General features: G+C 33.1%; 2 protein-coding genes and 1 pseudogene across 2 annotated transcripts; 2 read left to right on the plus strand and 1 right to left on the minus strand.

The window, feature by feature from the left end:
• Window positions 1-1,012: 1,012 nt before the first annotated feature.
• Window positions 1,013-21,046, plus strand: LOC139491966 (uncharacterized; annotated as a pseudogene).
• On the minus strand, window positions 6,915-13,621 carry LOC139491965 (uncharacterized). Its single transcript, XM_071279954.1, has 5 exons — window positions 13,502-13,621; window positions 12,605-12,772; window positions 12,220-12,378; window positions 11,540-11,716; window positions 6,915-8,304 (listed from the first exon to the last, which is right to left on the minus strand). The coding sequence occupies exons 2-5, from the start codon at window positions 12,770-12,772 to the stop codon at window positions 7,096-7,098; spliced, it is 1,713 nt and encodes a 570-aa protein (XP_071136055.1). The 5' UTR covers window positions 13,502-13,621; the 3' UTR covers window positions 6,915-7,095.
• Window positions 21,047-21,493: 447 nt separating the features above from the next.
• LOC139491967 (E3 ubiquitin-protein ligase TRIM45-like) lies at window positions 21,494-23,952 on the plus strand. Its single transcript, XM_071279955.1, has one exon. It carries the CDS (start codon window positions 21,850-21,852, stop codon window positions 23,854-23,856), a length of 2,007 nt encoding a protein of 668 aa, XP_071136056.1. The 5' UTR covers window positions 21,494-21,849; the 3' UTR covers window positions 23,857-23,952.
• Window positions 23,953-24,929: the final 977 nt, after the last annotated feature.

The raw sequence follows: 24,929 nt of genomic DNA on the forward strand, positions 1-24,929 counted from the left end.
AAAACCATTCCCAAAGTTTGGCGTTCGTTTGGCTGTTCAGAATGTATAAATAAGGAGTCACATCCGACCAGAATGGGGACGTAAACTGGTGCGTCTTGTAGGGAGCTCATGCAAGAGTAGTACGCTCTCTACACGTAAATAACCCTTGCTTAATTATTTTAGGGGTCCGTATGTGGCCTTTTGGAAGTCATAACTTCTGTCCCTATCCAATATACACTCATTTTGCATTGGCGGTTCAAATTACGCCGACCTTCATTCCCGGGACAGCCTATATTACATGAACATGCATGAAACATTTGTAACTGAACATTGAAAACCAACAATCAATCAATCAATCATCAAATATCGAAATGGTAACTGTCTTTGATTACTTATGGGTGACTGAAATATACCAGTTTTTTTTTCAGAAGCATCCCTAATTTTCCGGCTGATTCTTTCCTGTTATTCAAGAATCTACCATTTGTTTTAACAGTTACTGTTCGTAGTTCATTACCCTGAGAATGCAGGAATAATTACCACATGAAGTAAACAAGCGACAATCAATCGATCCCCCTGTGCTAGTTACTTTTTTAGTGAGATGGTAAAAATTATAAATAAGGAAAAAAAAACATGCAATGATATTTCATACATAAAGTAGTATTCATATCTACAATGTACAAGCGAGTAATAGTCAAATATCTTGTGGTGATCTGGTTCAGGAAGGATAAATATCGGACTTCAAGCGGACTTTGTGAGTGGACACACACAAAAGGGAAAATACCGTTTCCTCTATCATTAAATGATATTGGCTTGTTTTCTAGTTTATCTTAGATAAAGTCTATCTTGTATTACTCGATAGCGTTTATTTTATTTTTACATTCTATAGTATATTTTTAAAAACATGTAACATTAATTTTATTTAAAAAAAGAGGTCAAGAGCTTTGTTTTTGTTATATTGCACTTAGTTACTTATACAATGATAAATCATCATTAATGATAAAAATAAATACCTCGTGTTCACTTCCGCATTATAGCATAGGATGAGGATAAGCTGTTTTAATTTTTGACATAAAACATAATTCGCACTTTGGGAAAAAAGTCAAAGGAACCGAGTATTTGTTTTCCTTGGATGAGTTGAATCGGTATGTATTGCACGGCGTCTTTTTTATGTACCATGTTATCTCTCTAATGACATTTTTTACCTATAATCACAGGACAATACTTTGGCAAAAAGTAAATCTCCAACCATAGCATGCATAGGTTATTACTTCATATCAAAAGCTACTCCTAATTTGTTTGATTTTATATATATATATACCAAAAAATAATGTGCGGGCAACAGATTACGTACTAGAGCCTGGTATTTGTTACGTATTAACATTTCAATTATGGTTTACTTTTAGTGTTGTCCTATTGACAGTACTTGGTAATCTTCTCTCAATTCCTCACAATAAGTCATAGAAATGCATGGTTTGACTATATGGACAACAGCAGTATTTATTATTGGGGATATAGCAGGCGGAGGGGTATTGGCTTTGCCAAGGGCTGTGGAAGATACAGGTACAGTAATCATGCATCTGCACTTTCATTTATAAAAAAAAACGAGTGATCCTATATTTTCTAACTGTGAAAATATCTCATTAATGATTATCCTGAAACATGTGTAAAGCCAGATATATCAATATAATTAAAATAATTGAAATAAAACTCTCTCTCTCTCTCTCTCTCTTGACATTCGGATCCTGTCCATGTGTCCAGGCTACTCTTACAATGATCTGAAAATGCTGATTTCTTATTTATTGTATACAGACATTTCGGGATCATCGGCTTTTGTCATATTGATACGCACTGTCAAAAATTTGAAAGCAGAAATTCCATTGGCTTATTACATGTAGTCTAATTAATTAATCACTAGCACAGAAAGTAAAAGGGAGTGTAGCCAGGTTGTTTTTTTTGTAATTATTTTATTTTTGAAGATGAAACATGTGAAATTACATAATACAGTATTAGACACAAGTATAAAAAGTTAAATAACACTTGTAAGGTCAATTAAATCATAATGGTATAATAAGATATAAATATTACAATTGATTTTGTTAATTTAATGCTGCTTCTAACAATTGCCACTTCTGATCCAATTTTATTTTTTGTGTAGGGGTTAAGAAACATACAGAGTATTTTTCTATTTTGATCCAAATTGAATACTTTAAATATTCTATCCCACCATATTTTGTGGGCAATACGCTCTTACATCTACATTTGTATATATAGTATTTAAGTAACAACAAAATATTATTAACTGTTTTACTGTTGACAAAATCCTCAGACACACCTAAAATGACCTCTTTTGCACTAAAAGGCAAGAAGATGTCATAATTTCTATAATGGAAAACCAAAAGTTTTTTGTTACATTACATTCCCAAAAAATGTGAAAAATATTTTCTCTAACTTCTGAACAAAATGTACAAAGTTCAGTTTCTTTTAATTTACATAATTTTATATAAAAAGGAATTACATGGTAAAATTCTATGAACAATCTTAAATTGAAAATTTTGTAAAAACGAATTTCTTGTTATAATGAAGGGCATGGAATAAATAGCATTCCAATCTTCAATCTGTATATTTAAGTCTATTTCCCATTTGTTACTGGACGATAGTGATAATACTTTATTATCCTCCAGAAATAAATTATAGAAAAATTTACAAGATTTTGGTTCTTTTTTAACTTTATCTACTAATTTATTTTCAATATTATCAAGTTTAGAACTACCTTCTATCCTACTTTTCCATCTATTTGGAATAGCACTTAAAATACCATAAAACTCTACAAAATTAGTCTTGATATTATACTTTTTCTCAAATTCTTCATATGAGAATAATGTATTATTATCCGACACCAGATCATTGATAAAAAATATACAATTTTCAATATATTTACCCTTCAAAATCATCTTGCCATCCATTTTGATGTTTGGATTTAGCCATATGGACTGGGCCAGAATATCGGTATTGTTTTCAACTTTCAACTTATTTTTCAATTTTGAAAAATTAACCAGGATATCATGCCAAAAGGGATTGACTTTTTTTGCTAAGTAAAGCAATCCTTCCTTACTTAAATGTAAAATTTTGTCCCCCCCAAATTTTTGTATATAACTAAGCAGCAAAACTTTCCAAGGAGAATAATTTTGGGGGTCTAGTAATTTATACAGCCAAGACATTTTTACACTATAACAAAAATAGTAAATATTAGGCATCTTAAGACCGCCATCACAGTGTTCGGACATAACCACTGTTCTTTTCACTTTATCTGGTTTTCCTTTCCATAAAAAATTGAAAAATATATTTTGAATCTCCTTCAAAACCCCATCTGGGGGGTTAGGAAGGACAGTCAGAACTTGAACCAAAATGGGAAGTGCTAAAGTTTTAATAACAACCACCCTCCCAATATATGTTAGTTCTCTATAACCCAAGTATTAAGAAGTGACTTGATACTGTTTATCTTGGCTGTAAAATTACATAGAGTCTTATCCCTTTTAGCAAGCTCAAACCATATACCTAATAGTTTGAACCTCCCAGAAAGGTTCCAAACCAGATTTTTTTCTGGCAAAAGTTTTTCCATACTACCCTTTTTTGACCCAATCCATATGGCCTCAGTTTTGTCAACATTACACCTAAGTCCAGCACATTCTGAAAATTTATCAAACAAATTGAGACATTCATTTAGAGACTTTTGGTCACCATCCAGGACTAGGGAAGAATCATCAGCATATTGACTCAATAAAAATTCAGAGTCATTAATTGATACCCCAGCAACATCAGGGTCATTTTTAATAGCTGCACTAAGTAGTTCCAAAACTAATATAAATAAATAAGGAGACAGAGGATCCCCTTGACGAACCCCTCTTTTCAATGAAAAGAATTCTGAAATATATCCGTTGTTTAGCCAGGTTGTTAATATGAGCGCGGACAAAAGATCTCTATTTCAATAAGCATATCTACTTTAAAATTATTCACAGGATGGATTGGGTTTGTTTTGATAGTTGTTTTCACATTGCTGTCTACATACACTGCCGCAAAGGAAAGTGCTGGGTAAGAATACAGGAGAGATATCCCGAATATCAATCACATGTTCCAGATCCTTATCCAATCATGGGCGAGAAAACGTATGGCAAAACTGGCAGGTATACCTTAGTAAATCACGAGAAATTCTAAAAAATAAAACCAACTAATGGATATAGTCTTGCTTAAAACGATATGAATTAAAATTATCCACATGAGTTATCTCTCTTTGATCACTAGGATAATGTATCTCTTTTTGTAGCTCAGACGTCGTTCATTATAATTCACAATAAAACGAGATAAAATGAGATGAAATATCAAGTAGAACTATGTAATAATGAACTTAATCCACATTTATTTAATGTTATCAAAGAGAAAGGTTACATTTAAAATGAACAGTTTTTATAATTTTAATTAGAGCACAGTTACTACAGTAAGGATTCTTCTTCGTCAAAATTATCCCCCATTATGTCAGTCAATTTTTACAATCGTAAAAATGGAAGCCATTGTCGGAATGACGCGATGCCAATTTAGCTCTTCGAAACCAATAAATTAATCCACATAGCACTATTAAGATCCTAATATGCCAGTTGTATTTCAAGACAAATGTATATACTAGCTATTGAGCATCATTTAATGTACTTTTCTGAATTCAGTCAATATATAACTATTGTCTGATCTGTTGTCAGGAAAAAATTTTGAAAGTTCAAAAATTCTAATAAAAAATTTCGTATAAGGGCAGACTTAACATTTTCAGAGGTTGACGACTTATAACCCTAGATAGCATTCACAACAAAAGAAGCTTTTTATAGTTATGCATTTTTTTAGATCCAGTTGTAAAGTTTGTCGTCAAGTACTTTTAGTAAGAATGTGTTACATGTATTAGAACACACATACTCTGATGTTATGAATCATTAGAAAGGAATTCCACTTGACCCACATATTTTATTCATTAGTGCCGGAGAATTTTTGATGATATTAAATTAAGCTGTAGCTAATTAAATATATTGAATTAGTTTAATATAATCTAAAGCGAGATGATGTATAAAATATTTACAAGACATTACAGTCAACCTAAACACGCCCGAACATAAAAAGGTGCACTCGACTTTCTCTTTTCGATGCTACTATTGTGCATTTTGGGGATTTTTTCCCCCCAAAAAAAGCTATCGCCGGGGACAGAGATGCAAATAAATGCTTTTGAAAGATTAAGCATTTATCCATCTGTGGATTTTTTCGGTGGAATTTAAGTTATGCACAAACAAAAATTCTGTTTCTCAGCATCATACAAAAAGTTTATATTTTTTAGACATTGACATTGAGCTATCAATATTATATAATTGCCTTTCAGACATTTAGTTACGTTAACGATGAACATGTACAACTTTGGAAGTTCTGTTGTTTACATGGTATTAGCGGCGGGTAACATTGAGACTTTACTAACTGACGTCACCAAGGATATATCGTTTTGTTATTGGTTGATGATACTGACGTTCATTCTTGTTCCAATCATTTGCCTTGGTACACCAAAAGACTTCTGGTAAGTAAATATAACGGTTGCATGTATGTTAATAGAAATTGAAGGGGAGAATACGATAATTTTGTTTTATGTTGGTCTCTCTCGATCAGAAAAAAACAAAACAAACTAGAAACCCTTCAGATGATAAAAAGGATTGCGTTTGTCATACAGAAATAATTTAATTTTGAATGTAACACGTCTTCTGATTGGCTGACGTTCTTTTGTTTATACGCTCATAGACATTATTTAGTCATGTGACCGTGACGTCATCAACTTTTTTTTATGATTTCCTCCGGTTTAATATGGAATTTAGAATTAAATTATAAGAAATAACTGTAATATTTTTTTTGTCTATTCGAAATAACATAAAAAAAATGTGGTGCACACCTTAAGACAACCTGCTACGCGGGTTATTCAGTGTGCACCACATTTTTTATGTTATTTTTTCATAGACAGAAAAAATATTACAGTCATTCCTTAAATAACATTCCATCAAAAGTTGACTTGCATATAATTTTTAATTCATTTTAACATGATCATCTGACCATATCCTCAGTGTCCAATATCTTCTTGCTACAGTTCCATTAAGTTATGGGTAGCAGAAACTCTGCAGGGAACTGGTGTGAGATGATATCGAACACTCCTGGAGTACCAAAATGGGGATATACCTTTCCTATAGATTCTAAACAAGACAATGCTTAACTTTTAAGCAAACAACAATCCAAATGACTCAGTATAACAAAACCAATCAAGTCTATGTCATGAAATTAGCAATTAGGTGTCATGATTTCTATCATGTCTATTGTTCAACTCCTATTATGATGGACAATAAACATCAAAGACTAGAAGGACTTGTGGTGCCTCTGCATTGAATAAATTAAAAACAAAAATAACTCAACATTTCACATACAATCCTGTATATCACATTTTGGTACCACACGACTATAAACAGACAATGGGTGGGATGAGGTGGGATTAAAATAACTTCACTTGCAGGCTATAAACATACATTACAGTACAAACGTTGCCTATTCTGTCAAACGTTTGCCTCCTCATTGAGTGGATATTAAACAAATGAGACAGAATCACATGGACTTCCGCCTAAGTTAATTGGCCAATGAGGTTATGACCATATCCTCAGTGTCCAATATCTTCTTGCTACAGTTCCATTAAGTTATGGGTAGCAGAAACTCTACAGACTTCCTGAAGATGAAACCCAAAATCTCAAATACAGTATAATGCCTCTTCCCAAAACTCAAAATAAAACATATCTTCTTTCTTAATATTATTTATTACATAACAAGTGTTGTACAGATAACATAATTATACATTGCTCTTAGATTCATAAAATGTATGCATGGGTATTTTATAAATTTAACAATAATAACTTGTGCAATTTCAATTATTCAAATAAAACTTATCAAAATGATAGTTACGATGAAAACATTTTTAATTACCAATGCAAGTACAATGAATATGGTGCAAATACTTCCTTAAACTTCCTCAATCTTAGGGCTAGATCACAATTAAGATTACTTTTACTCTTTGTTAAAAACATGAACTAAACTAGAATAGTCAGCTTGTTCTTTAAATACAGTTTCAATATTTTCAGACCCATTTGCAACTTGAGATAATCTCAATGCAATACTGCCTGCATCAACTAATGTATGAATTCTACTATAGTACTCGGCACTTGTTCTGCCAAACCAACCAATATGTTTCATTGCCTGGTCTACATTTTCAGCTGCCCCTGATAAAGCCATGGTAACTGCACAACCTGATCGAAAGCTATGGGGGGTTTCTCCTTCATAAATTCCCAACAGTGATAAGTAATAACGCAATCTCTCATACATGACAGAGTAATTGACAGCCTTATCCAACACTCTGCCTTTTTCAGAAACTATTCTGAACAAATAACCTACTGACATATCAACTGTACTGACTTGGCAAAAATTAACATAATCAAGCAGACCTTGTACAGGACAAATAGACAAGTCATCACACTTTTTAATAACAAATGTATTACTCTTTCCCTTATCACCTCGGAGTGTCTTTCCAAACGTATGTTGAAAAACCAAGCCACTATTATCATTTAATACTTTTACCTCCTGAGCAACAACTAAAGAAAGGTCACTAGCCCTATCACCTGCAAAAAATTGTAGTTTCATCCAAGCTCTATCTCTATACAGAATATACCTCTCCCGTAATGACAGACCAGGACTTTTAATTTCCCTATCAATGTATGAACACATTGCCTTAATTTTTGATAAAAATATAGGCTTAGCTTGTTTTGGCAATACATGTGCACTGGCTTGTTCTTCCCTGATTAGTTTAAGATATTCTTTTACTATGGGGGCACAAGCAGGGTTACCAGACTTAGAAAAAATGTCCCAATATCTCCCAAAGCCATTATCATCAAATATATTAACCAATTGATTAATCACCCCTTCAACTGTACCGGAAGCCAGTCGTTTTGGACAAAAACAGTCAAACTCCCCCTTTTGGCCTAAATGTTTGCAATGAACACCGTGAATAGTAGTTTTTCCAGAAAAATCCTTCCAAATTAAAAATCTTCGAATATCATCAGGTGTACAAACTGACAAATGTTTGCAATCTAAATCTTGGAGAAATTGGAAAAAAGAACCTTGAAAACTTTTCTTCCTCTTGTGACCTGATGAACAAGTTATTCGTTTATCTAACTCGTCCATTCTTCCCTCAATTTTTTCCAAATCAATGTCACTATTTATCTGCAATGACAAATATAAGGTCCATTTTTAGGTCAATGACAAAAAATTTAACAATTAAAAATTGAAAATATCTTAATAGGACTTATAACCTCAAAAGAAATACAATGCACATGCATTACCCAATAACAATATACATATTTTTCATAAATGAAAAGATTAGCAACACTGGTACATTAAAATTATACAAAAACATTCAATTCATTTTAAGTTCACTTGAAATATCCGTATTACAGATGTATTACTTCACATGAAATATAAACAAAAATAAGATCAAGAAAAAGAAACTCTGAATGCCCACAATGGCCATCTTAAACCAAATTCATCAACAACAAAGCCTTTCCTTGAAGGTGCTTTGACAACCCCTTTTTGACCCCTAGCTCCTAGAAGAATGGAGGTTGATGAACAACTAGTCAACATTGGCCACCACATAGGAACTGGATAAAGTTCAGGTACCACAACTGTGCAAGAAACTGACTGTTCCTTCAAAAAAACATAGCAAAGGAAAAATCAATACATAGGGTGGATATACATACATATTAGATTCTGCCTTTAAATCTTGGGAAAACACATTAACACCAGAGGTTTCTGGTGTTAACCATGGGGTAAAATGTCTAAGTGGCCTACTGTCTACTGATTGCATTACATTCGAGTCTAAAGACATAAGATCAACAGTATGTGGACCAAATCGAGAATCAACTAAAACCCATGAAGCATTACTCAACATAGTATCAGCCGTGTTCAAAATTCTAGAAGGACCATCAGCCTTATTCAGTTCAGATGGAACAAAACTTAGATGCAAATCAACATTTTGCCCAGCGACCAACTGAAATATATCCTTCATACTACAATTCAAGGCCGGACATTTGCTCCCTTGACTATTCCAGGCTCCTATTACCGCCATGCTATCAGTTAATACATCAACCCGAGAGTCTAATAAAGATTTTCCCAAAGATTGCAATGCCTTCAAAATGGCTTCAGCCTCCTTTTCATGAATAGGTCTAGTATCATCAGCCAACCAATAATCACCCATAGTCAAATGGTTGTCACCTAAATTCACAAGTGCCCCATATCTATAACCTGAAGAGTCTGTAACCATGTCAATCTTATTATGAAATTCTGGTCTCCATTTTGAGAAGCCTTCCCATTTGTCCAAAAATTTCCAATATTCAATCTCCTCTTTAAGAGGTCCAAATACCCTAACAGGCCTACTACATTTAGTACAAACAGAAATAGCAGCATTCACCTCCCTGCAAAAAAGCTTACAGCCAGGTACAGCTAATTGCATACTAATACACTTTCCAGAAAACCTTTGTAAAGTTCTCAAGTCTACCTCCTTAGAAGACAAAATAAATTCACGCAACTCAATAAATTTTTTCCGCTTATCCTCTGGTAAAATAAATGCTTGCTTTTCCGAATCAACGAAAAAACCAAGAAATTTCTTACAAAATTCTGGAACCAATGAACACTTCTTAAGCGAAAGAGTATACCCTAACCTTGTCAAAACCTCCAGCATAACATAAACCAACCTCCTACCTTCGAACTCTTTCTCCTCACTAGACTGCAATGGGCCCCCTCGAGTTACTGAAAACCTATCATCAATATATAATGTATTCAGTACATTTAATTTTCTTAAATATGATGTTACACACATCCCTATTGACTGGTATATGAATATGCTTGCTTTCCAACCAAAGGGCAATGTTGTGTAAGTCATGTAAAATCCCCCAAACTGAATACCAAAATATGTAAATGAATGTTGACTAAGTTTAACATGGTCATAACCTGACTTTTCATCATATGTTACCATTAATGCATCTTTCTGTACTAATCTAGGAATATCTTTCAAAGTTTCAAGATGAAATGGTAAATCTTTCACCCACAAATTTAAAAAACGTTCATCATGGCATAAACGTGGCTTGATGGGTTCGACTGTAAGTGGCATTACTATTCTAGGGGGTTCACATTCACCAACTGCTCCCAACAGCTTAACTGAACCCATAGCAATTTTCTCGCATAATTCTTTCGAAATAAAATCAACATGTTGCTTACAAATTTTTGAATTTTGAAAATATTGATTTGGAGGGATATCCGAATCATAGAAACGACCCTTAAAATTTCCTTTAAAGTATCTGAAAAAATCTGTAGCATCAACCCCATTTATAAGCCATTTTAGTATATCTTTATCATCTGTCCCTACTAGAATATCTTTCCAGTTAGACAAATGGTGATGAATCTGACCGCTTAGAAAAAGATCAGGATCACGCAAAGGAAAAGTCCCACTATCAAAATGAACACCACATGCACCATTCAGAACTTCTTCAGCCGAAGGAACGTGTGTTGTAAGTGAAGGAGTTTCACCTCCAAGTGTTACCCATGCTGGTTCTTGGCGTACTTGTACCTTTTCGGGATTAAAACCACTTTCCATTTCCCATTCTGGAACATGAATGTTGAATGAATTTAAACTTCCCAATGTATTACTATTCTGAAGAGAAAATAAAACTCTCTCTATATCCAAGAACCAACATAAGAGCACTTTAAGGAGAAACCCCTTCACCTACAATCCACGTGGAACATGTAGAACCACTAGGGTATCAGTGACCCTTGAATTGTAAATGAAGACATTTCAAATAGAGAAAAAATAAAATAAAATAAAAAACAAAATATTTCACAATAAATTAAAATTCCCCAATTAATTGAACATACAAATATACGAAAAACATTATTTTCCCTTTGCAGCCTTCATTTTGTCACAGTCTCTTATCTGATGACTTGTACTCTCGCAAAACAGACAAGCACCTCTCTGACGTATTCCAGAATTTCCAAAATTTCCAGAATTTCGGGGTCTACCCCTATAATTATTATTAAAGCCACCTGGATATGGCGGTTGCAAGTAAGGCATAGCATTGTATGGATACATACAAGGAGCCTGGTATGGCGGGTATAAATTATGCAATGGCGAATCTTCAGGTTTTGGAGTAGTATCCTTTTCAGGTTGCTTTTCCTTTAAACACTTCGACACAGCTTTTGTGATTGCATCCGCAACCTTACCACCCAGTACGGACAAACACAAAGAAGAGATATCTAATTTTAATTGATGTCGGTTTGCCTGACGTGTTAACTCTTCAAAGGTATCGGCATCATCATGATTAACCCGCCTTGCAGCTTTAGCAAGTTGCTCCAGAGTAAGTAATATGAGTGAATCACTAGGATTATCTTGCAGACAAAGTGTCCTCACCTTCTCCTTTAAGTTCTTAACAACTTCTTCTTTTGTAGTATTCTCTAAGTTAGCAATCCTGTCTTCCAAATCGTCCCTCTTCCTTTTATTTGTCCCATTGTTGTTGTTGTCACCACTACTCTGCACAATGTCACCACTCATCTGCACATTGACAGGATTAGCACTAGTAGTGGGAGTCTTAAAAACAGAAAACAAAATCGGTCTTAAAAACAGAAACAAAACCGGTATCATTATTAACACACATTACATAACACCAGTCAATGCCAGTGAATCACTATTAATATCAAAATTCTATGTAAATTACCACAGTGTTGTCAATATTTTCATTTATAAATATGAATAAACATATACTTGGATTCAACCAGTATGGATTACGTCACAGTAAGACAAGTAATTATGTATTAACCAACAAGACAATTTTATATTTTTATATGCTCGTTATGTGGTACAATTTGTTGCTCATAAGTGAAGGCCACACAAAGACCATAAATGATGGCATTGTCCAATTACTTCTTAGGTTATTATCTCATTGGCATACAATTTTAGAAATTCTCTAGTGCGATCATTGATTTGTCTTCTAAGCTTATCATCCCAGAATTGTATATGTAAAATTCAATAGATTTAATTTTATCTGCCAGCCAAGACATTACATTCAAAGTGCAGGACTAGAAATTACTTACTTGATCTTGTGACTGGGTTAAATCTTGTCCACTAGGTTGCCCATATTCATTTGCATACAGTATCAAACAATGTGTGGCCCAACTGGCTTCTTCAACTGTATTATCTCTATTGGCTAATTGAAGTAAATCTTGTAGTTCTGCACCAGTTAAATCCAGAACCTGATCAATAATTTAAAAAAAAAAAAAAAAAAAAAATGACAAATAAAACTCAACAGAGCTTTTGTTTTACTTCTTGTACTAGTAACCTTGCTAAATTTAAATAAAACTGGTTTATTTATAATGTATTACAAAACACTTGACTTGCATATGATTGTCTATAAATGGTTTTAAAATAGTAGCAAGATAAATCAAGTCAAACAATGAAATGATTAATAGTACTACAAACCTGTTGCCTCAGATCATCCATGGATAAATTATCCAATTTGTTGTCCTTTTGAAAACGGGCAAACTCCTTTAAGCCCTGTGGTTGTCCTCCTCTTATTCTCTTAATAGCTGCCACTAACCGTACCCCTTTTAATGAGTGCCTCCGTTTCAAACACGTGGGTAAAACCATCTGAAAATAAATACACAACTCTACACACTAGTCTAGACATCAAATGACCTTGCGCACCTGTTGAGGGAAATCCCCTTTTGGCATTTTTTAAAAACTATCTGAAGTACCACACATAATAAACGAACATAGGCAAATGTTATTTATCATTATAATCTTAAAGAAACAAACAACATTTTTAAAAGTGTCTATCATTTGATTATATAAATCAAATCTTATAAAATCTATGATAACACGTGTCGAGCGCACCTTTCGCCACGACGGGATTGTTGAAAATCTTTATACCTCATTAAATTTCGTGAGAAACTATGAAATGAACATATCTTATCAACCAGTTTAGAATATAAATACAATACAAATGTTAAAAAAAAAAACATTGGTCCTATAGATATAATTTATTTCGCACTCGACCTCGTGGTGTCGGACTTTCCGGCCAATCTAAAATTTATTATATCTCCTTGGCCCTGGTTATTTTTTCAAATTATACCTTATAACCCTTGTCATTATTCTTCAATTATATCTCAAAACCTCTTGCTTTATCAAAAATAAATATTACCATCTCTAAATAAATCAAACCATCTCCTTGGCCCTCGCCATTTTTCCAGTATCATATCTCATGGCCTCTTGCCCATTTAAAAATGTATTATGTCTATTGCTATTCTCAAATTACATGACCTCTTGTCATTCTTATATCATATGGCCTCTTGCCATTTAAAATAAAAAAATATATACCTTTCCTATGAAGTATGTTGCCAACTTGGCCTGAGCAGTCAGGACACGGTCCGCTCTCTTCAGTGGATATTAAACAAATGAGACAGAATCACATGGACTTCCGCCTAAGTTAATTGGCCAATGAGGTTATTACACTGTGTCTAAACCACACCGGCAAAATTTGCTCGGACTCGATGGTATCTAACATCCGGCACAATGACGGAACACCAATAGACAAAAGAAAGGTAGGTTTCTCCTTATTTTTTAATTTTTTTATGATATCGAAGAATATATATACATATACAACTATTTTCTATTGTGAGATGCAATATTTTCTACAACCGTTCTATATTAACGGAAAAATAAGTCAAATGCATGTCAAAATGACGAATTGAGTGAACCTTGCCTCGAAATTGTTTAATTTCTCGTTAAATTGTTCACATTGTACGGAAAGAAAGGTACGGGAAGATAGACATTGACACGGAGATTGCAAATATAGTTATTAAGAGCATCTCCATAATTGTATCTCTGTGTATGGAACGAAAGAAATGGGTCATGTCAAAATGGAACTGGCCGGTTTCGTCAATGCATACAACCCGGTTTCGTCATAGATTTCAAAATGCATAACCCGGTTTGGTCAAATAAAAGAAAATCATAATCGCATTACATTATAATTGATTATTTAACTTCAGCGTTCAAAAGGAGTTTTGTGGGTCGTTGGAAAACAAATTCGTTCACCGGACAACGATTTATTATTTATATGAGTCTCAGATTCAAATAAATAATAAGCAAAAACTTGAATTCCTACTCTTATAGAACACAAATATTTTAATTTACTTTGCATTCCGAAATTTTTTAACAGCATATTGAGATTAAAGCTCTTTAAATATGCGTTTTCTATATGAGTTATGGGGAAATATGTTGAACATGTTTAAACTTGAAATTAAAGTTTACGGTCTTAAAAGTCGAAACACACAATTGATATGTGATTTCTCGCACAAAAGGATGGACACCTTTATAAGTAATCTAATCATTCTATGTATGTAATCTTTTCTACAATCGTTAAAAATAAATCTTCTTAAGGATAAACGTTGATAATAAGACAACTGTATATGCATGCATAATCGACATAGAAAATGAATGTAGGATTACAACTACCATGCATTAAAATATTTTTTTTTATCCCTTATTGTAACTATACTGCTATGTACAAATTAGTATAATAGTATAATAGTCTCAGGTCATCGACAAAATTCAATAATAATTATTTTGTTAACATTACTAAAAAAAAACCGAGTCTGTACTGTCGCCGTTGTGTTATGATGATCGTACACTGACGTTGGTCAATATATTTTGACAATATATACGGACAGACGGATTCAGTTTATTTCAAAGTGGACGTATTATTTAAAAATGTCTATCAACATGAAAAGTTCATACATATTCCAAGCGACAACAACCCGACCATAGAGCAGAAAACAGCCGAAGGCCACAATGGGTCTTCAATGAAGCGAGACACTCACGCATCCGGTGGCGTCCTTTAGCTGGCCCCTTAATAAATTTAATACTAGTTCAGTGATAGTGGACTTCATAGTAAACTGCGAATACATGTATATTTATTATATTTAAGGGATAATTTTAACTATGATACAAGTTTTGACACACATCGCGCATTTACTATACAGGCTCTGCCATCGGACGAGTTAAGGTTTTTTCATTATTTTTTATTATTTGTACTTTTGTTGTACTGTTTGTGTCAGCGACAACACTTTGACTCAGTCCATTCCCGAATCACACGCTTGTAATTCCATGGTTGTCTTTGGTTGCTTTATACCATATGCGTTTTGAACAAAAAATAGGCAGGTAGTTTTCTTGTTTGAATTGTTTTACATTTATAATTAAGGGCCCTGTTATAGCTTGCTTTCATGCAGTTTGTGTGTTTTGCTCATTGTTTAAGGCATACGCTGACCTAAACTTGATTAATTCAACATTATTTTTGTGTCTAAAAGAAAGTTGTCTCATTGTCAATGTTTATGGGATAAGCGGTTACCGTCACTTCTTCTTAATAAGACCTAGATATAAATGACGGTCATGTTTTGCAAACCAACTTTTATTCACATTGAAAAAACAAAACTGTCAGATATTGTTTTCGAACGTTATCTTGAAGTTTCAATTGAATTTGAACTGTACAAAAAATGAATTTGAACTGTAAAAATAATATGAAAAACATGCCTATGAGAATAAATGTGCCTACCAGAAACGGGGAGAAAGTTACTGCTATGTTATGGATGCTTAAGTGTGAAAACTCGCTTTAGTGCGCAAGTAACACAGGATATATAGTACCAGAAAATCTGGCAGGACTGCATGCATAATTAATTTGTGCAGAACAGTATAGACTATAGTCGGTTTGGGACTGATTGGTCAATGATTGAATGCATAAATGTATTAATAATTGATAGTAAATATTGTAAACTAAGTGTATATAATATAGTATAGTAAATTAAAATTAGGGCACAATCAAAACACATCCTTTTATTTTTCATCTTTACATACTACTATTATAAACAAAGAAAATATAATAATGTTACAAAATAATTAGATACCAGTGTTTGCTATTCAGTATTTATATTCCATTTAAAAGTTAAGTGAAATAAGGGATACGCCTTTCATTAGAAAAATGTGTATTATCATAATTAACTATGTCCAAAAGTGCCCGTTTACAATAGATTTTAACACGCCAAGTTTACTTTACAATAAATATATATTTAAATTCTCGAAAGACAATGTTCAGATCCGTGCTAAAGTTTCTTTTCATAAATTGTTTGTTAAAAAAAACCAAAAAAAACCGGGTGATATATATAGACGAAACCGGGTGATTGTGTAGTAACAACATTGACGAAACCGATTTATTTTAATTTGACATGACCCTTTTCTTTCGTTCCATACACAGAAATACAATTATTGAGATGCTCATAATAACTAAATTTGCAATCTCCGTGTCAATATCTATCTTCCCGTACCTTTCTTTACGTACAATGTGAACAATTTAACGAGAAATTGAACAATTTTGAGGAAAGGTTCACTCAATTCGTCATTTTGACATGCATTTTGACTTATTTCTCCGTTAATATAGAACGGTTGTAGAAAATATTGCATCTCACAATAGAAAATAGTTGTATATGTATATATATTTTTCGATATCATAAAAAAATTTAAAAAAAAACGGAGAAACCTACCTTTCTTTTGTCTATTGGTGTTCCGTCATTGTGCCGGATGTTAGATACCATCGAGTCCGAGCAAATTTTGCCGGTGTGGTTTAAACACAGTGTCTTATTTCGTGTGTGGTTGAGTTGCTGACCACTTGGTGCACTTCTCGTATCCCCTTCTTTGTATATTGAATGAATACAGAAACACATTGTTTATGCATTCATTTTTTAAATATTTATGTTGATACTTTGATATGAGCGCGTCACTGATGAGTCTTATGTAGACGAAACGCGCGTCTGGCGTACTAAATTATAATCCTGGTAACTTTGATAACTATTGAGCTAGCGCTTTGCAACTAAGCCAATCGTCGTTTACAAAAACATGTTGACAAAGGAATTTTCGTTTACTTTGATAAAAACTTCTTTTCAGGCCGATTGGAGTCGGAGCAACATTTTCGACAGCCATAGCTTGTATATTCATTGTTATACAGGCATTAAAAGACAACTCTCATAATAAAGGTACAACTGTTCATTCAGATGTTGGAATACAAAAGTTTTCCTCTGCCTTTGGAACAATGGTTTTTGCTGTCAGCGGCCATTCCGTATTTCCAACAATTATAACAGATATGGAAAAAAAGGAAGATTTCAAAATCGCAGCCTTACTTGGATATGGAAGTATGAATACAAAAAAAATATATATATGAAATTCAGTACTATATCAGTCACTGTTTTTAAAAACCGCAAGTTTCTGAAGAGTGACCTCTAAAGTTTTGCAGCAACTGTCAAAATGGAAAAAAGCAACACATAAGCAGCAATTTTGATAATATAGATTTGCTATGATTTCAAATAAGAACAAGGTCCAAATTGCATGGATTTAAGATACCACAGGACACCTCATTTATCAAAGCTCATACCAATTAGTTATAAAAGAGAGACGAAAGATACCAGGGGGGGGGGGGGCAGTCAAATTCACAAATCGAAAATAAACTGACAACGCCATGGCTAAAAATGAAAAAGACAAACAGACAAACAATAGTACACATGACACAACATAGAAAACTAAAGAATAAGCAACAATAACCCCACCAAAAACTAGAGGTGATCTCATGTGCTCCGGAAGGGTAAGCAGATCCTACTCCACATGTGGCACCCGTCGTGTGGCTCATGTTATAAATAATCCGGTAAATAGTCTAACTCGGTAGGTCACATTCATGAAAGTATCAAAACCAATCAAAGCATGTGCGATGAACATATTTGTAGAATTTTTGCGTACAGAAATTTAAAATATCCGCAGCTGGATTAAATTTTACATTTTGGTTGTGTTCTCTGTGTTCACTTTTCTAAAAGGTTAATTTAAATTAATTCTTTATTTAAGAATTGAATGCTTCTTTATGTAAATTTATTGGGGTGTAAAAGCGTTGACCGAATTACATTTTGTATTCCGCGCTTCATTCTAAAAATGTACGCACTGTCAACGCTTTTACAACCCTATAAAGTTACAAAAAGAAGCATTCAATACTTATAATTACATTTTTTTTAGCTATGATCATGAAAACACGAATTTTATATATTTTATTATTTAATTCAACTGTGCACTTTATTGTTGGAGCACGTGTTATCATGAGTGAAAAGTTGTATTGAGCAATGCAACTGCTTACGGAATAACACGTGATGTGCAGTTAGCCAATCAGAATAAAATATTATAATGAAACATACATCTAATGTAATTATTCATTTAAAGAGAATTGTCAACAGCAAAAGGTTAAGTGTTTGTCTCTTCATCATGAATATACATAAAAAAAATGATATTTGTATGTCGTGTATGTCTGATTATTTAAAATAAACGATCACTACTCGTATTCAAGAAAGAAAAAGTGTATGGAACTTATGTTATAACTTTAATTTGTTGCTAGACACATCTTTAGCAGAGATCAAATGTCATTAGAAGATGAACAACTATAGGTCACCGTTCTGTCTTCAACAATGTGCAACACCAACACCACATAGTAAGCTAAAGAAGGCCTCGAATTGATGATTAATGTAAAACCATTCAAACGAGAAAAAATACTAATTAATAAACAATAAACGAAAAAAAAAACATTAAATACTGCAAGAAACGACAATTACTGAGTTATAGTATTTTGAATAGTGTCAGGCACGTGTGTAGCGGGATTAAAATGTTGGCGGACCCATGAGCACTCCCCTTACCTCGGACAGTGGTGTAACAACACAAATATATATAAGAACAAGATATGGAAATTTATAGGTCAGAACATTGCATTATAGTTACATATCTTGATTATTTTAGTTGTTCTCATGATGTACATACCAACCGCAATGTCTGGATACTTTGTTTATGGAAGTAATGTAGATGTCAACATAATCAAAAGTATATCTGCCGGTCCTCTCGCGTATGTAGTAGAGATATTAGTCACATTGCATCTTCTCTTGGGATTTATCATCTATATGAATCCAGTGTGTCAACAGTTTGAGGCTAAAGTAGGTGTTCCTAAAGGTATGAAAAATGACTGATGGTTGATTAATCTATTCATTGTAACATTTTTGCAAGTTCAGCACAAACCAACCAGAAACATATAAAGCAACGGCGTTTTTGTTTTGTCGAACTGAGATTTATTAAGATTCTATATAACTTTAGCATTTTTTGTCAGAATAGTGATATAAATACCGGTTGTTTACTTATTTTTATAAGATGATGTAAGGATATACCGAATAGATCAATGAATAAATATTTAATTTGGTCTTTTTAACCTTTCTATTCGAGTGTCACTAATGGGTCTATTGTAGACGACTTTGGCGTGCACAAAAATATTCCAGGGATCTGATAAATATTAAGGAAAAAACCCATTGACTAGTGTAAATGGTGCTCGAATGATTTCAAGTAACGATAAATAATTAATGTAAAATATATGTTTCTTTCAGCTTTTACTTGGAAGAGATGTATCGTTAGACCACTGATCGTACTCGTTGTCCTATTCATAGCTGAAAGTGTTCCTCATTTTGGTTCTATTTTATCTTTGGTTGGCGGCTCAACAACAACTTTACTCTCCTATGTATTCCCTTGCTTATTCTATATGAAGCTCTGCAAAAGTAGTGGTAACAAAACTGTTGATCCATCATCATCAAGTCACAGAGTTGAGTTTAGTGCTCAGAATGACGACGTACGTGACGATACAGTGGAAATAGTAAATGATGAAACGCCCCTTTTGAAAAACCGTCCAATAACTGCTAGTGATGAGGGGAAAAAAGATGAAAATGATTTGTTAGCAAGTTCAAGCAAGCAAAATGTTCAAGCGAAATTTGACCCGCAACCAAGCTCAGAACTTATGTAAGTTATCTTGAAACTAAAATTAATCGTAAATCCAGACTAAATGATTACCTTCTAAGTATGGACATTTTTGCATCTTATTATGACATTAAAAATCTGACAACTTAATAATAATTTACTAATAAAAAGTAAGTTTACTGATGTAAACGTAAACTGCAAACACTTCAATATAAATAACCTTGCAGTTTGCGATCTTTTTATTAATATTTTGACATGAGCAACTGTCTGACACTAAAATATAATATATTAAAAATCATTTTATAAAGATATTGATGCGAGTAAAAGATTGTTTTATAGTACAATAAGTAACTATTTTGCATGCGAGTACAGTGGTACTTGTATCACAGTGACACCAAAAACCAAAGACATTTCTAAACTAAAGCGTCCGAGTTTAGAACAAAAGATATTCCTTAACTAAAGCGACATATTTTATTTTGTAAGGTCCGAAACAAAGTTGTCATTTTATTATAGCTGTTTAAAACTATCGATAAAAAAAACATTATCTTTATTTCTATTTCCAAAGGTTATTAAAATAAGTTGTTAGATTTTTTATACAACAGTTAATTAGAATTTATATTTTTCTCAAGAGTATTGACAGTTTCAATTTTGATTAACAAACTTCAACGTACATGCTTTTTTTCAGATTGATTCCTCTTTGGCAAAAGGTTTTGAACATCGAAATCATCTGTATCGGTATCATTGGCGGTTTGGCTGCAACCGTGTCTGCCATCATTGCCATAGCAACTCCTGATAGTTTGTCTGTGCCGTGCTACGTTAGTCTAAATGGAGCAGGCTCATAATCATTGCGAGTCATGTTATCAATGAACTGCTATTATAACGAAGTCTCCTTTCAGTTATATGAATGAACCTTTTTAACATTGATAATCCCGTCAGATATATGTATCAAGGCTGCGTGTGACCTACAGTTAATAATTATATGTGTAATTTGGTCTATTATGGAAAATTGTCTTAATGCAAATCATACCACATCTTTTTATATTATATGAACCTTTTTAACTTAGATAATTATATTTAAGTACAACCTCGTCGTTGGTGGTTAAGCTTTATGGCAGGTTTCTGTTAGTCTTAACCCAAAACATGTAATACCTTTTCCAATTTAAAAGTCTATGCAGCGAGGGTTAAACTTTTATTCCCCTACACTAGATAGATTGGATATCGCACGTTATCTTTGGCTGTCTATTTGATAGTAAACTTACACTCTATATATATATATATATTAGCCTATTGACGCTTACTGAACACCGCCTTATTATACATTGACAATAGTGAATACACAATCAAACAGCAGAAATAATTACTTTAATAGAATATTTATAAGTGATTTATAATTTTTGCTAATTTATCTAATAGACATGCGATAGAAAAATTTCTGACTTTAGAACTATCAATTTTTGATGTCATGGATGCTTAAAAAGTGAAATATTCTTCAGCATTAACCGCTGATTGCTTCGAATTTTTTAATTAATTTTTCTGTATTAATAGATTTATTAATATAAATACATTACTTTAATCGACTGTGAAAATATAGTCAGAATTTGAAGTTTTTACTTTTAACCGTTGATAGTCTGTTTGGAATTATGTGTATACGAATACGACGCAATTTAGTATTTTACCACTCGTGGATAAAAAAAAATGCATAAAACATGTAGACTAGATTAGAATTGTTCAAAAAATGATGAGCTGTTTAAATATTTTAAGAATTCATAACGTTAAACAAATAATTATTACAACAATATTAAACATGATAACTTCCAAATCAAACTAGTTTAAAGCTAAAGAATAGGTAAACAATGTAAATGATAGTTATCACATATAAACAGGTAGTCTATTGTTATCTTTTTCTTGATATTGAAACAAGGAAGTTCAACAATAAGTACAAAATGGCGACTTCAGCAGATGCAAAGGAAGAATCTATCAAAGAAGATTTTGCTGATTTACTGACATGTACTATTTGTCTTGAAACATTTAAACAGCCTAAGTATTTACCGTGTCTACATACATTCTGTGAAACCTGTATAAATACGTACATTGTGTCTACATTGAAGGAAGAAAAACCAGAGGGATTCAAATGCCCGGTATGTCGTCGCCTTGTGTGTCGTGGGAACAGTGCGGAAAAACCAGATACGTGGGCAAGAAACTTGCCTGGGAATCATTTTGTCAATTCAATGATTGACAGAAGAGCTATGCAGAAAGCAGAGAAACTTTGCGATGCTTGTAGCAACGATAACGTCTCACAAAAAGCAATATCATGGTGCACTGTTTGCGATGAAGCGTATTGTGGTCCCTGTGAAGTCAGTCATAAACGATTTAGAATTACACGGAACCACAACTTAGTAGCCATTACAGATATAAATGCGGAAATAAATGCTCAATCTATTTTTGCTTATGTTGCTTGCGATGAACATCCAGACAAGTTAATAGAAATATACTGCAAGGATCATTCCCAACCATGTTGTACCGTTTGTGCTACTGTACATCATAGAAAATGTGAACATGTTGTTACTATAGATAAGGCTGTAGCCGGTGTTAAGGAATCAACAAAAGCAAAGGAACTTATGAAAAAGTTACAAGAAACAGTTGAAACATTAGAAGCAGTTATTATTACCAGTAAACAAAATACAACAAATTTTGAAGGAGAAATAGATGTTGTGTTAGTAGAAATTGGGCATATTCGTGAAAAGTTAAACAAAAAACTAGATGAGCTCGAGAAAAGGATAAGAGAAGAAGTAATTAGTACAAGGAAAAACAATGTTCTGAGATTAAATGAAGAATCTGCTGAATTATCATCATTGAAGAGTACTTTTAATCAGTGGAAAAATGTATTTGAGGCTTGTTTATCACAAGGGTCTGAAATACAATGCTTGATCAAAATGGAAGAGATTTCAAGCAAGCTGCCACAGTTCGAACATGATTTGTCAAAATCTATACAGGGTATTAAGGACATTCATATTAAGTTTGAGGCTGCGGATGTTATTTCGGACACTGCTTGTTTCGGTCGCCTACAGTTCAATGACCAAAGACCGTCTCCACCTGGATTAAAATTAATAGACTTTCATACTGGAAAGATAAAAGTGTTGTTTACAATTGCGATTAAAGGCAATTATATCAGTGGAATATTCTTCAACGACGATATCATTATAGCCTATTATGATAATAAAAGGATCGTTTATCACGACAATACCGGGAAACAAACAAACGCTTTTGGCATTTTGAACAACCCGACTGATATAACAAAAGTGAATGATCAGACAGTAGCCGTGTCTTCTGATGCACAGAAGATTTTTATAATTAACGTTAAGCCGTTTAATTTGGTAAAGACATTAGATATCAGTGTTCCTGTGTGGGGATTAAGTTTGGTAGAAGATGAGTACATAACTGCTAACAACAATACCATTTATTGGCTAAACGCTGAAACGGGTGCTAAAATAAAAGAATTACCAACAAGTACAGACACACGATTTGTCACTTGTTACAAGAAAAATGAGTACATTTATGAAAATAACAGTAATTCTGTTAAACGTGAAGCAGCTGTTGGAAAAAGTTTCCAATATAATCATAGTAGCTTAATCAATTCGTATAATCAGGAGATTGATGAAGACGGGAATATATACGTTGTAGGATACGGTTCAAACAACATACATCAGCTGACTCCTACTGGACAACTCATCCGTATCATTCCTGTATCAGATATCGACAATACAGTTACACTTCCTTGGGTGATGCGCTTCAAACGAAATACTAACCGGTTTCTTTTAACGTTTCATGCATCGAGAGGTCCAGTGTTAGTATGTGAAATTGAATGAAATGAAATTCATAAACTACAACTAGTATATGTATTGTTAATACTTAAATGTACATGATGTAATGAAATATAAAAATATAAATATAAAAATCTGAAATGTGTTTAATACTAGTAATAGGGTGTAAAATCAGAGAGACAGCAATCCAACGACAAAAGCAGAAGTCATCTAGGGGGAAACATAAGTCTTTCTGAATTTTTGGTTCTTAATGCTCATCGACTTTGTACTTAATTTGGCCTTTATTACTCTTTTGCATTCGAGCGTCACTGATGAGTCTTTTATAGACAAAAACGCGCGTCTGGTGTACACAATTTAAATCCTGGTATCTATGATGAGTTAATTGACAAGTGTCGTTACAATATGTCAAGCTTTAAAAGTGACTATTTTTTTTAATCGGTTGATATAAATACCTTTAAGTTGCAATGTAAGCTGTATTTTCTTTCCAATGTTCGTATTAGTTTAAATATTATTTATCTGTCCATGAAAATTAGTACCAACGAATATAACCAGTATAAAAACGTTTAATCTTTTGTTGGATGATCTTTATACATGAAACGGTATGTGATTGATTGATTATTGTTGGGTTAATATCCAGTGTAGATTATTTCATGAGTATACATGAACAAGGCTTGTCAAATTATTTAACTATTCATGGTTTCAAAATTAGTCGATTGTAATGCAGGGCGGGAACTTTAGACTTTCAAATGTTAAAACAAATTGAAAAGTAGTTGTATGGATTTTCCTTGCAGAAAGAGTAACGCTCTCGGAAAACGGGACATCAACGTTGTATCTAAAAAAAATATTGCTGCGTATTTATGCATCCGATACTCCGAACTGCTAAAGTGAAGCCACATCTTTTTTAATGTAGAGATGACCATATTTCTTAACGTTGGGGCAATAGTTTGGTTTGAAAGGGGACAGTATAGCAATACACATTCCACTTCTACATCCAAAATGTCTATTGACATATCATCTCGGTTAAAAGACAGATATTTTCTATACAACTTAATGTTTTTATATATAGAACAATTTGAGTTAGATTTCAATATAACACTTTGGAACAATATGCTAGGCTA

The sequence above is a fragment of the Mytilus edulis genome, chromosome 10 (assembly GCF_963676685.1).
Source record: "Mytilus edulis chromosome 10, xbMytEdul2.2, whole genome shotgun sequence".
NCBI lineage: Eukaryota > Metazoa > Mollusca > Bivalvia > Mytilida > Mytilidae > Mytilus > Mytilus edulis.

Excerpts from the sequence above, each read along its gene's own strand:
- LOC139491965 (XM_071279954.1), bottom strand. The coding sequence starts at position 12,772 with ATGGTTTTACCCACGTGTTTGAAACGGAGGCACTCATTAAAAGGGGTA. Across the intron at positions 12,379-12,604 it reads TGGATGATCTGAGGCAACAG|GTTCTGGATTTAACTGGTGC; the intron begins GTTTGTAGTACT and ends ATTATTGATCAG. Across the intron at positions 11,717-12,219 it reads TAACCCAGTCACAAGATCAA|ACTCCCACTACTAGTGCTAA; the intron begins GTAAGTAATTTC and ends TCTGTTTTTAAG.
- LOC139491967 (XM_071279955.1), top strand. The coding sequence starts at position 21,850 with ATGATAGTTATCACATATAAACAGGTAGTCTATTGTTATCTTTTTCTT.